The sequence below is a fragment of the Ctenopharyngodon idella genome, chromosome 3, assembly GCF_019924925.1.
Source record: "Ctenopharyngodon idella isolate HZGC_01 chromosome 3, HZGC01, whole genome shotgun sequence".
Classification (NCBI taxonomy): Eukaryota; Metazoa; Chordata; class Actinopteri; order Cypriniformes; family Xenocyprididae; genus Ctenopharyngodon; species Ctenopharyngodon idella.
In genome coordinates, this window is record NC_067222.1 from 53,198,525 (window position 1) to 53,212,950 (window position 14,426).

The 14,426-nt window shown below is 40.7% G+C and overlaps 1 protein-coding gene across 1 annotated transcript; it reads left to right on the plus strand.

The window, feature by feature from the left end:
- Positions 1-901: 901 nt before the first annotated feature.
- LOC127508881 (uncharacterized) lies at positions 902-13,695 on the plus strand. The gene is made up of 5 exons (XM_051887353.1): positions 902-2,307; positions 2,519-4,205; positions 4,318-4,383; positions 11,514-11,651; positions 11,799-13,695. The coding sequence occupies exon 2, from the start codon at positions 2,531-2,533 to the stop codon at positions 3,431-3,433; it is 903 nt and encodes a 300-aa protein (XP_051743313.1). The 5' UTR covers positions 902-2,307; positions 2,519-2,530; the 3' UTR covers positions 3,434-4,205; positions 4,318-4,383; positions 11,514-11,651; positions 11,799-13,695.
- The last annotated feature ends 731 nt before the right edge of the window (positions 13,696-14,426 follow it).

Sequence of the window (14,426 nt, forward strand, 5' to 3'; positions counted from 1 at the left end):
TCATTTATTATTTATCCTCATGTCGTTCCACACCCGTAAGAGCTTTGTTCGTCTTCAAAACACAAATTAACATACTTTTGTTGAAATCTGATGACTCAGTGAGGCCAAAAAAAATTTAATTAAAAACATGCTTGCTGATTATGATCTGCGCTGTGTATGAATGTCCAAAAGTCCTGTTTGTCATGATGACGTCTAAAGTCCCCGTCAAAGGTAGTAGTCCCTTTTAGCAATTTGTTAGCATCCGCCATTTTTAAGACACAATAAAGGTTTAAAAAAAATCACAAGCGGGTTATAACTGGTGTGTTTTATGTCATAGATCAAAACGTGAAGATATTAAAAGGCTTTGTTAACCACAGACCTTATTTCAGGCGATTTAGCAAAAACCCATTCAAAAAACCCATTGACTTCAGGGCGATGGAATTGGATGTCCTAAAATGCTAGCTCGCTTCCGGGTTTTGCCTACAAAAACACGTCATCCCTGAGGTACTTTATTCTTTCAGCCAGAGCAACAGAGGGAGCTCATGAGAGGAAAACAGGAGACATTTAGTCCTGTTACAGTATCAACAAAGGCACATGAAGAGAATGATAAAACATTTAAAAAAATAAATACACAATTATAATGATATATGAGTTGTCTACGTTCCTCAACAGTTTCTGGTATTTTCCATAAACGTGTGTATTTATTATCACAATGGTTAACATAAGTAGGTTTAGCATCGCATATGACAGTGGAAATGCGACTGGCTCTGGCACGCACGACAGTAGGAGTAAAATATCACATCATATAAGGCTTTGGTGCTAGCGTCAGTGACAGGTGAAGAACAGACAGCTGCTCGTGCCAGTCTCAGGGCTTCAGTGACTGAGAGCAGGGCAGTCTCAGCCCTGAGACTGGCACGAGCAGCTTCTTGTAATGACTGAGACAAATCAGACACAATTATTTGTTATAGGTAACCAGTAATTGTTTAAAGCACTCTGGGGCCTGTCCCCCATCCCCTGAGAAGTTCTCTGTTACAAGTTTTATTGCGCTAAAGAATGTGGTTGCCACATGGAAGAGCAGAGAACAGACACAGAAACGTGTATCTTTCCTGCATTTTCCCCACAGAACACAGACTTTCCTGCATTAATTTATAGACAGACCATTCTATAAATGAACATGCACATCCCCAGGAAATGGTATCCATTATTGCTGTTGTTGTATTGCACTCATTGTATTCGCATGTTTTATGATACATTTAAGGTAACTTCAATTATGCCATGTTTAGTGTCTATGGGTTCGTATCGAGAAGATGTAAATGCTTGTGTATGCGGTATGTCCATACCTGTGCAACACATCAGTATTACAAGAATCTTTAATAGTTCTTTTTCAAAACTCAGCCAGTTATTCTTGCTCGATCATAAAAGCCCTGACAGGAGGTGTGTTATCGCCCGGAAATACAACATCTTCATTGGTCCGGTCAACAACTAAGAGGTGTGACTTTGACCAGAGGTTAAAAGCCAGTGAACAATGCCACTCCCTCTCTTTCCTTGCTTCTTGGACGACTGAAGAGACCCCCTTCTTGCTGCAGGCCTGTAGGCCTAGGCCAACCCAGCCATGTGCTCATCTATAAGTTGTTTCATAGTACTTCATCTAACGCAGAAGATACTGGCAACAACTTCGGACCAAACCATCAAGATTACAACCCAGCCTGCAGATCCGATGCTCCTCAGCCTAAAGGCATCTTGCAAGTATCATACATTTGAACACTAAACAGCGATTTAGTATTGATTTGTAAAACTTACCTTGTCAGCAAAGGGGTTTTATTACTGAGGAAACTGATGATTCTTTTCCAGATTGTCTTTGAACTTTTCCTATAGCTCCATTCCCGGTTCCACTTCCGGTTCAACTCTATCATTGCTCATTCTTACCTACGTATGTGTGTGACCTGCGTGTATGTTATGTGTTTGTTAGTTTAGTTATGTGTTTGTGAGTTAGTTTCTCAGATGTTTCTCTTTTGCTTTCAATCTGATGCTAAATTAAGTGGAGAGTATTAATTTGTATATAACATGTAGAATAGATATGATGCAAATTATTGACAACAGGTTCCTAGGTACGCATAAAACTGGCATTAGGGGAATACATACGCTATCTCGGCTGCAGTCTGAATGGAAGCGGTGTGATGTGAATGTGGGACAATCAGCATTAAGTGGATATAACTTGGGGTGAACATTTCTGTTTGATGAAAATTATTAATCATTTCAAAGGTTGGACCTCCCTCAGTCGATGATGGTGGATTTCATGATGGAAACTCAACAAGCTCAAATGACCATGTAATAAATACCAATAGACAACAATAATGAAATAGTAAAACACAAAACATATTAAGAAGCTCAAATATTACTTTTAATTTTATGGTTTTTATTAATATGTTTAAATGTTGTGTTATGCACAATGTGATGGTACTAGGATAACAATATTCTAGCTATTATTAAATGTTTAACTTATTGATGGAATGAGATGCTTTTCTCCATTTTCCTTTAGATCTCTAATGACATGACTGATGAATCTTCGGATGCTACGGACTATAATGATGCCAACTATGTTCCAGATTCAAGCGGCAACTCCTCTGACACAAGTTATTCTAGTAAAGATCTAAAAATCATAGACAGTCATCTTCCCCACAGAGTGTTAAAGGAAAAATCATTGGGGATCGCTACAGCCCACAGTTCGGATAGTACCAACAGTTCCAAGGAGCAGAGAAGTTTTAGTTCCTCAAAGATGAGCAGCGGCCATTGTAGTTCAGTGATAAGTTACAGTGACAGTTCATCAGAGAAGACCTCGCACAGCTCCATAAATGTCACTTCGTTGCCAAACACAGCAAAGCGAAGCAAGTACAACAAGAAACAATATTGTCTATATTGTAATAAGGCCATTTCTAAATTGGCAAGACACCTCGAATCCGCTCACAGTACACAGCTTGATGTCGCAAAGGCTTTCAGTTTTAAGAAAAGATCTCGCGAAAGAAAAGATTTGTTACGCTCTCTTAAGAAGAGGGGAAACTTGTCTGTTTCCAATGCCACTGTGGCAAGCAGTGGTGTTGGAGAAATGGTTGCTTGTCGAAGACCCACTAGAGTCAGACAATCTAATGACTTCAGTCACTGCAAGTTTTGTCAAGGACTCTATGCAAGAGATAGTCTATGGAGACATGTCAGAAACTGCCCTCAGAAGTCTGTTGAATTGGAGACTAGAGTTGGGCAAAAACGGATCCACATTGACCTACCAAAAGCTGATACAGTTCATGATGCTGTTTGGAAGATTGCTTGTGAAATGAACCAGGATGACATTTCTTTAGTTGTAAGGAGTGAAAGAGACATCCTTAGTCTTGGCGAGTCAATGTACAATGGCAGGAAACCAAATGAGAAAAGAAATGATTACATACGTCAAAAAATGAGATAGATGGCTAGACTCTTGATAACTGCAAGAGCTACAACACCTTTGAAGAGCACTGAAGACCTTGTTATGCCCAGTAATTTCCCCCACGTTATACAAGCAGTGAGATTTGTTGCTGGTTATGACTTGGATAGCAACTCATATAAAACCCCATCATTGGCTTTACAATTGGGTCACAGTTTGGCTAAGGTTGCAGGCATTGTGCAATGCAATGCCATCATTGCAAATCGCAATGCTGTTGCAGAGTCTGCCAAGCAATTCTCCACTCTGTATGAGAAAAGTTGGGCGGAATCCATTTCAAGTGCTGCACTGGGTACACTTCATCAAGCCAAATGGAATAAACCACATGTTTTGCCCTTTACACAGGATGTGTCTCAGCTGCACAAGTTTCTTGCTACTGAGCATGCTAAGTGCATGAAGGACCTTGAGAATGTGTACTTGTTTGCACGCCCATGTGTGCTTTCCCATTACAGAGGCTCTGACTGCTTCCGCAAGTATTCAAAACGATGTGGTGCAAAAAACCCAGAGTCACTCACCTCAACAAGATTGAGGAAACAAGTTGCCACTTTGTCAACAGTACTAAACTTAAAAGAAAGTGAAATGGATCAACTTGCTACCATTCTAGGACATGATATAAGGATCCACAGGGAATTCTATCGGCTTCCAGAGAGTACCCTGCAGCTTGCAAAAGTTAGCAAACTGTTGATAGCAATGGAAAAAGGAAGACTGTCTGACCTGCAAGGGAAAGGGCTGGATGACATTGAGATCAATCCTGGAGGTGAAATTCAGTATTAAATGTAGTTTATAAGTACTTCTTATATCACATTTATACTTGTATTTAGTCTTTGATTTAAATACTTGGTCCAAACTGTTTTTTTTTACCCAACCAGATGAAGTAGGCACGAGTGATGATGATTCCAGTGAATAAACCATTGCTGACCTACATCAACATGAAGGTATACTGACTTATGTGATAATATCTTTAGGTTATGACCAGGGAGACAGACAGTAGAGACCTGATGATAGCGTTAGATGGGCTAAAAGGAACAGTTTTAAATAAATGTAAAAAGATGGGAGAGATTATGTATAAACATGGTGCTGAATTATTTAGAATCATTAATAGAAAGAAGGTGGACAGGTTTTAATCAATTAAGTCTAAACAGCAGCAAGAAATAAAGAAATAGTGAATGAGAGAAGACAACTAAGAAAGCAATAGTTACAGTACATGATATAGGTAATTAATGTTTTGCAAAAAGTCTGGTTAGCAGTACAGAAGGAGTAAGTTAGGACAGCCTTTCATTGGGATGTTAAGTCAAAAGGAAAAATGTAACTTTGAACATTTAAAGTAAGAGGCAGAGGAATAGTTAACTTAAAAGATTACTCCGATACAGAAAACAATAGAGAGGTAGGCCTTCCTCTTGATATCCCACCATGAGGAGAGATATACTACAGTATACTTTTTGATATGAGTGGGCCTTTTCAAGCCAGCAGGTTAAGACTTCCACTAAGCTCTTTTGTTGTCTGACATTGAGGTTGATTTCATAGAATAATACAATCAAGTCAAGTCACTTTAATTTATATAGCGCTTTTAACAGTATGGATTGTTTCAAAGCAGCTTTACAGTAATAATAGAAATTAGCATAACAGTGAAGTTGCGAAGATCATTAGTCATTAACTTAGGGGCCGCTAACATGACACAGTTCTAACAGAAAACCCTTAACGCGCTCCGGCCGCCCGAACAATTATCCGTTTTCTCTGTGCAAACCCGCGAAAAACACAGACGGCGCGCACATGCGCATCACGTGTTCGGTCGATAGGGAGCTTTCCTGTAGCTCAAACAATAGAGCGTCTAAGTTGCTCTGGACAAAAGCGTCTGCCAAATGCATAAATGTAAATGTGCATTAGAATATACATGTGCGCAGGCGTGTAGTCCTTCACAAATCAACCCTCAACAAACTACTTGTTAGGCCTTAAAAATGTATAATTCAGGAATTTTGTCACGTCTGCGTAGCCACGCGAACTGGAATTATCCCGACAACGTTTTATCTGTATAGAGGTAAAGGGAAAGAGGCTTTCACAGGGAGAGACTAGCTGACACTTCAGGACTGCGTTGTTGTCGTGTCCTGGCGCTGGTCCTTCATCAGATCTGGATCCGGCGGACTGCGGTAAACCTCGGGATAAACAGAGAGACTAATATTAACGTAGACGCTATCCTTCTTATGATGTACCAAGTACATCAGGATTTATGGGAAGTGTTCCCGGTCCCGGCTGATCTAAACTATGCAGCCTAACATTGAATTATACAAGTCTATAATGGGTTATGTGTATGCTAGGCCAAAGAGATGTGTTTTTAGTCTAGATTTAAACTGACAGAGTGTGTCTGCTTCCCGGACAATGCTGGAAGAGAGTTTTGGTGCTAAATAGGAAAAGGCTGTACCGCCAGCAGTCGATTTTGATATTCTAGGTATTATCAACTGGCCGGAATTTTGAGCAATAGATGTGATGGAGTATAATGCGTTAAGAGCTCGCTCAATGCGTTAAGGGAGCTAAACCATTTAGTGCTTTGTAAGTAATCAGCAATATTTTAAAATGTATCTTCTTCTTTCAGCTTCTCCCTTCAGGGGTCGCCACAGCGAATCATCTCTTTCCACCTATCCCTATCTTCTGCATCCTCAACACTTGCATCCACTAGCTTCATATCCTCATTTATTACATCCATATACCTCCTCTTTGGCCTTCCTCTTTGCCTCCTGCCTGGCAGCTCCATGTCCAACATTCTCCTACCAATATACTCACTCTCCCTCCTCTGAACATGTGCAAACCATCTTAATCTGGCCTCTCTAACTTTGTCCCCCAAACGTCCAACATGAGCTGTCCCTCTGATGTACTCATTCCTAATTCTGTCCAACCTTGTCACTCCCAAAGAGAACCTCAACATCTTCAGCTCTGCTACCTCCAACTCTGACTCCTGTCTCTTCCTCAGTGACACTGTCTCTAAACCATACAGCATGGCAGGTCTCACCACGGTCTTGTACACCTTCCCCTTGATTCTCGCTGATATTTTTACACAGAACTCCCGACACCTTTCTCCACCCATTCCAACCTGCCTGCACTCGCTTCTTCACCTCCTTCCCACACTCCCCATTACTCTGGACTGTTGAGCCCAAGTACTTAAACTCCTGTACCTTCTTCACCTCTTCACTCTGTAATCTTACTGTTCCATTTCCCTCCCTTTCATTCACACACATGTATTCAGTCTTACTACGACTGACTTTCATTCCTCTTCTCTCCAGAGCAAACCTCCACCTCTCCAGGTTTTCCTCCACCTGTTCCCTGCTCTCACTACAGATCACAATGTCATCTGCAAACATCATTGTCCAAGGAGACTCCTGTCTGACCTCCTCTGACAGCTGGTCCATCACCATAGCAAACAGGAAGGGGCTCAGAGCCGATCCCTGATGCAGTCCCACCTCCACTTTGAACTCCTCTGTCTGACCTATAGCACACCTCACCACTGTCATGCTCCTCTCATACATGTCCTGCACCACTCTGACATACTTTTCTGCTACTCCTGACTTCCTCATACAAAACCACAGCTCTTCTCTTGGCACCCTGTCGTATGCTTTCTCCAAGTCTACAAACACACAGTGCAACTCTCTCTGACCATCCCTATACTTCTCTGCAAAAATTGCATCAGTTGTGCTCTTTCTGGGCATGAAGCTTTCTTCTCACAAATTTCCACTACCTTCCTTAACCTAGCTTCCACTACTCTTTCCCATAGCTTCATTGTATGGCTCATCAACTTTATCCCTCTATAGTTGCTGCAACTCTGCACGTCACCCTTATTCTTAAAGATCAGCACTAACACACTTCTTCTCCATTCCTCAGGCATCTTCTCACTCTGTAACACCCTATTAAACAAAGTAGTTAAAAATTCACTGCTGCCTCTCCTAGACACTTCCAGACCTCCACCGGGATGTCTTCAGGACCCACTGCCTTTCCACTTTTCATCCTCTTCATAGCCTTCCTGACTTCATCCTTTCTAATCTTATCTACTTTCTGTTCCACATAGTTCACCCCTTCTACTCTTTTTTTCCCTCTCATTTTCCTCATTCATCAGCTCTTCAAAGTACTCCTTCCATCTTCTCTGTACACTCTCCTCACTTGTGAGCACCTTTCCATCTCTATTCTTAATAACTCTAACTTGCTGCACATCCTTCCCATCTCGATCCCTCTGCCTAGCTAACCTGTACAAGTCCTTCTCTCCTTCTCTAGTGTCTAACCTAGTGTACAACTCGCCATACGCCTTCTGCTTGGCCTTAGACACCTCCCTCTTTACTCTGCGCTGTAACTCCTTGTATTCCTGTCTATTCTCTTCAGTCCTGTCCATGTCCCACTTCTTCTTGGCTAACCTTTTCCTCTGAATACTATCCTGAACTTCCTCATTCCACCACCAAGTCTCCTTATCGTCTTTCCTCCTTCCAGATGACACACCCAGCACTATTCTTCCTGTCTCCCTGATCACTTCTGCTGTAGTTTCCCAGTCATCTGGCAGCACTACCTGACCACCCAGAGCCTGCTTCAACTTCTGTCTAAATTCCTCACAACATTCCTCCTTTTTCAGCTTCCACCACTTGGTTTTCTTCTCTATCTTTGACCTCTTCTTCTTGCAGACCATCAAAGTCATCCTACACACCACCATCCTATGCTGTCTGGCTACACTCTCTCCAACCACCACTTTACAGTCACTAATCTCTTTCAGATTGCCTCTTCTACATAGGATGTAGTCCACCTGTGTGCTCCTACCTCCACTCTTGTAAGTCACTCTATGCTCCTCCCTCTTCTGAAAATAAGTGTTAACCACAGCCATGTCCATCCTCTTAGCAAAGTACACTACCATCTGTCCTTCAAGGTTCCTTTCCTTAACTCCAAACGTGCCCATCACCTCCTCATCACCTGTGTTCCCCTCACCAACATGTCCATTAAAATCTGCTCCTATCACCACTCTCTCACCCGTGGGAATACTCTCTACCACCTCATCTAATTCACTCCAGAATCTCTCTATCTCCTCTAACTCACAACCTACCTGTGGGGCATACCCACTAACAACATTCAACATCACCCCTTCAATCTCTAACTTCAGACTCATAACCCTATCTGACACTCTCTTCACCTCCAGAACATTCCTCACACACTCCTCCTTCAGGACCACACCTACCCCATTTCTCTTACTATCCACACCATAATAAAACAGCTTGAATCCTGCTCCTATACTACGAGCCTTGCTACCCTTCCACCTGGTCTCCTGTACACACAGTATATCCACCTTCCTTCTCTCCATCATGTCAGCTAGCTCTCTACCTTTCCCTGTCATAGTACCAACATTCAGAGTTCCTATTCTCAGTCCTATACTCTTACCTTTTCTCTTCACTCTCTGACTACGCACTCTCCTCCCTCCTCTACTTCTTTGACCAACAGTAGCCCAATTTCCACTGGCGTCCTGTAGGTCAATGGCGCCGATGGCGGTCGTTGTTAACCCGGGCCTCGACCGATCCGGTACGAAATTCAGAGTACTGATGATTCGCATGATCAAATTTGGCAATGTTTTATGCCGGATGCCCTTCCTGACGCAACCCTCTCTATTTATCCGGGCTTGGGACCGGCACAGAGGTCATTGGACTGTGACCCCCATGGCTAGATTCAATATTTTAAAATGTATACATTGTTTAATAGGAAGCCAGTGCAATGTTGACAGAACTGGGCTAATGTGATCATACTTCCTGGTTCTAATAAGAACTCAAGCTGCTGCGTTTTGGACCAGCTGGAGTTTGTTTATTACGCGAGCAGGGCAACCACCCAGTAGAGCATTACAATAATCTAGCCTTGAGGTCATAAACGCATGAACTGTTCAGCATTTTGCATTGAAAGCATGTGCCGTAATGTAGATATATTTTTAAGATGGTAGAATGCAGTTTTACAGATGCTAGAAACGTGGCTTTCAAATGAAAGATTGGTATCAAAGAGCACACCCAGGTTCCTAACTGACGACGACGACTTGACAGTGCAGCCATCAAGTGTTAGACAGTATTCTAGGTTACTACTTGTGGAGTTTTTTGTCCAATAATTAGAATCTCTGTTTTTTCTGAATTAAGTTGCAGGAAATTACTAGTCATCCAATTTTTTTTTTACATCAGCTATGCATTCCGTTAATCTTGTGAATTGGTAAGTTTCTTCAGGGCGTGAAGAAATATAGAGTTGAGTATCGTCAGCATAACAATGAAAACTAACGCCATGCTTCCTAATGATATCTCCCAAGGGTAGCATGTACAGGGTAAAAAGCAACGGTGCTAGCACTGAGCCCTGCGGTACTCCATACTGAACTTGTGATCGGTGTGACATCTCTTCATTTACTGCTACAAACTGATAACGGTCAGATAAGTATGATTTAAACCATGCCAATGCAGTTCCACCAATGCCAACATAATTTTCGAGTCTATTCAAAAGAATGTTGTGGTCAATAGTATCGAATGCAGCGCTAAGATCGAGTAACACTAATAGAGAGATACAACCACGATCAGATGATAAGAGTAAATCATTTGTAACTCTGATGAGAGCAGTCTCAGTCCTATGATACGGTCTAAATCCTGACTGGAAATCCTCACAGATACTATTTCTTTCTAAAAAGGAGCATAATTGTGAAGACACTGCCTTTTCTAGTATTTTTGACAGAAAGGGTAGATTTGAGATTGGCCTGTAATTGACAGGATCTGTAGGATCAAGTTGCGTTTTTTAAATAAGCGGTTTAATCATAGCCAGCTTAAACGTTTTTGGTATGTATCCTGATGGACAAAGATGAATTAATGATATTAAGAAGAGGATCTATGACCTCTGGAAGCATTTCTTTCAGTAGTATAGTCGGTATAGAGTCTAACATACATGTTGTCGATTTAACGAGTTTAGAAAATTCTTCCTCTCCTATAGCAATGAATGAATCAAATTTTTTCGTCAGGGAGACTACAATGCACTGCCTGATGCAAAACTGTAGTAGACGGTTGCATAATTATAATTTTCTCCCTAATATTATCAATCTTGTAAGTAAAAGAAGTTCATGAAGTCATTACTGCTGTGCTGCTTGGAAACATCTGAGCTTGAAGCTTTATTTTTCGTTAGTTTAGCCACTGTTTCAAATAAATACCTAGAGTTTTGTTTGGCTTATTTTTCAACCCTGTTAGAAGAAAACAATCTAGCAGCTTTTAATGCCTCTCTGTATGAAATTGTGTTCTCTTTCCATGCAATGCGAAATACCTCTAGTTTTGTTTTCTTCCAGCTGTGCTCCATTTTTCTGGCTGCTGTTTTAAGGGCCTGAGTGTGCTCGTTGTACCACGGCGTTGGACTATTTTCTTTAATCTTCTTTAAGCGTAAAGGAGCAACTGTGTCTAAAGTGCTGGAAAAGAGAGAGTTTAAAGTTTTTGTCGCAATATCGAGTTCTTCTAAATTGATCAGGAAGATTATTAATAAACATATTTGTAACACGGAGTCAGCTTTGCAGCCTTAGCTAAATTAAGTATACATGATACTAGGTAATGATCTGAGATGTATCAACATTTATTCCATGTGACAGTATTAGGTCTAGAGTATGATTACGGCGATGAGTGGGTCCTGACACGTGTTGCCTAACTCCAGTAGAGTTTAGAATGTCTCTAAATGCCAATCCTAATGTGTCTTTTTCATTGTCTACATGGATATTAAAATCACCAACAATTAGTACTTTATCTGCAGCTAGTACTAACTCTGATAGAAAATCAGCAAATTCTTTGGAAAGTCTGTATGGTGGCCTGTAGCCAGCACAAGTCTCAAACGTGATTTATCATTTACACTAGATATTGTTATATTAAGCACCAACACTTCAAAAGAATTATATTTGAAACTAGACTTCTTAGTAATTCTGAAAATATTACTATAAAATACAGCAACACCTCCCCCTTTGCCTTTCAGACGAGGTTCATGTTTATAACCATAATCTTGTGGGGCAATCAAACAAACTCATTGTCATTTAATGTTCATATTTCATTTTTACTTTTCAAAGGCTTAAGAACTGAGACTTCTGGGGATCGGACACTTCTGAGGCACTCGCATGCTTCAACCACCCTGGATCATTTGGGGGGCACTTCTGCCTCAACCGTCTTGGACAACGTAAATGTCAGCAACACTCAACCAAGACATGGTAAAATATAAAATGCGCCGAAATACAAAATGTGCATACCAAAAAGTGAATGCGTTCATAATGAAAACAATTATTTATTCTTGCCTTCACAGAGAGGGCAGTATGTGAAGCTTTTATCTGAAATATATTTAAATTCATGGTTTTCAGATTCCCAGCAGAACACAGCACTTCAAGTGGTTACATCCCAAACTTCTTCAAAGCGCTCCACTGCAAAGCAAGGTAAATACTGTAAGCATTTTGGATCCACATTACTCTTTTAGAGAAATTTATTAAATTTAATGAATGCCATATACTATCATAACTACTAAATTATCAGGACTGGAAATGGCAGTCAGGTATCCAAATCACAAGGCTTAGGCGGAGTCAAGGTACACAGAATAAAGGTCAATATAACACTAGGGGACTAACACTGGGAAATAAATGATGCTGGAACACTTACTGATACAGAGGAGACAAACTAGCATCAACAAATAGGGACAGACATGTGAAATAAAACAGGAAATACTAAACGGAGAAAAAAAAATAACTTATCAGAGAACAGATGTGGACAGGTAATGAAGTGAAGGCTGTGGAGCGGCACATGATTCATTTCATAACCAGCTGCACGGTGCCAGGTAAAAGGACTGTGACTCCTGCCTCCAGGCAGAACCAATGGCTCTGAAAGACAGAGACTGGGTTGCAATCAAATACTACATTCACAACAGAATCATATCAATGAAAAGGAAGATGAATAGATAGAACTAGAACATGCCAACTGTGGCTCAGGTGCAATTTAATTTCTGTTGAACTTATAAAATTGCTCACTGTGTGCTGTTATAATCAGTGTCACCTTAGATATCCAGTGAAAATGTTTGTAATGGGTTTCGTTTTGATATTCTCATTTTCATTCAAGGATTGCTATTGATGATTTCTTGTACAAGCATGCCACCTAGTTTTGACTGAAGCTGCCATGTTGACATGTATTCATGAGGGCTATTGATTGTTTTTTTGTTTTTTTTATCTGTCACAGTTGGTTTCGTGTTTGGCTTCACGTTTGTTTTAGTGTCTCTTATTTTGTAATCTCGTCATGTTTCAGTTCCCGGTCTTGTCATGTGATTCCCTTCTCATCGTGTGATCATGTCATATGCTTCCCTAGTCTTGTGTTATGTTCCTATTGGTTGGTTTAGTTGTCATATCCTGATTGGTTCCCTTGTTTTATGTGTCTTGTTCTCATTGGTTGTTGTAGTCATGTGATTCCGCTAGTCCTGTATAAATACTCCTCATGTTTCCATAGTCTCTTGTGGAGTATTGTGATTGTTTTCTGTAACCGCTGCTGGTGAGTTCGCTGACAAGTCTGTTCCAAGTCATGTCTGTTCATGGTTCCTGCTTCAGGTCTGTTCCTGCTTCAAGTCAAGTCTGTTCTGGTCAAGTCATTGTTTATGTTGTATCTGTTCACGTTTGGAAATAAACTGCACATGGGTTCATCACTTCAACTTGCCTTCAGTGGACCTACGTTACATTATCCCCACCCTTCAGACACTATTTTTTTTTTCTTAGTACTTCAGGATCATATCATAATGCATTGTTTCAAGTAACTGACATAATTTCTTTCATAGAATAAGGTTTAAAAGTATATGTAATCTATACCCTCAGTGTCAACAAGCAAGTACTTAAAGGGATTGTTACTTTCACACATATTTCCCAGGTTTTCAGTGTTGCTTTGTTTTTGCACAAGTTGTTTAATGTGCTCTTTCAGCTATTGAAAAATCCTTATGAGTGGGTGTTACTTTTAACAGGCCTTGCGTGTTAAATTCCATTAATGTCATTGGGATGTACATTCTGACATTATTAAACTGGTTAGCTGAACACACCGTAATGTTTCAGGCTGAAGCTTTAATAATGTATTCATAATTTTCTTCTTTATAGAATGACGCTAAAGAGAGTAGTTCTTTAAAGGACAATTCCGGCGCAAAATGAACCTGGGGCGATGCATTGAGAACTTTGTAAGTGTACAAACAGTTTAATAAGAAGATGCTTAATAAAGACAGTACATTACACGTATACAGGCAGGAGCCATCTTTGAAAACAGTCTCGACCAGTCGAGCCACGAACGGCGTGCTAAGTGAGCTGGTCGATAGGTTTAAGTCACAGGTCATCTCACGTACCACGCCGTTTGTGGCTCAACTGGTCAAGACTGTTTTCCAAGATGGCTTCTGCCTGTATATGTGTAATGTACTGGCATCTCTCCTTGATCCGCTAGCTGCCTGCCCCCTGAATACTCTGTGAAAAAGCCCAGTCTCAGGAGACAACACAGGAATCGTAATGTCAGGAAAAACACTAGGTGCACAGGTTCTGCTCCAAAATACAACAAACCACATTCCAGCCAATCACTGACAAGATGGCTGGCATTTTCTATCGCAGGAAGGATGAATTCTACAAGAAGCGTTTCTTTTGCATAAGCTCATAAGAATTTTCAATATATCAGCTGTTACTAATAACCTAATATCGAAACAATATTGTAAAAACATGCTCTGTTTTGTTTGGTATTTGTGTCACAAAAAGTGTCACTATGCAGGAACTCAGTGCACCTTTCATGAGCTATGACCCCTTTTGAGTTAGCTTTTATATATCGCTGAGCCACTCAGTTTTACTAGATTTTATCAACCTGTAAATGTGAAAAAGGTTTACTGAGCATTGAGCATGCCTGTATTGTACACCGCTGCTTCTAATGTAGAAAGAAATTTCAAACATTTAACAGCAGCCAAATTGCAAATGTGCACCCTATTTTATTCATTA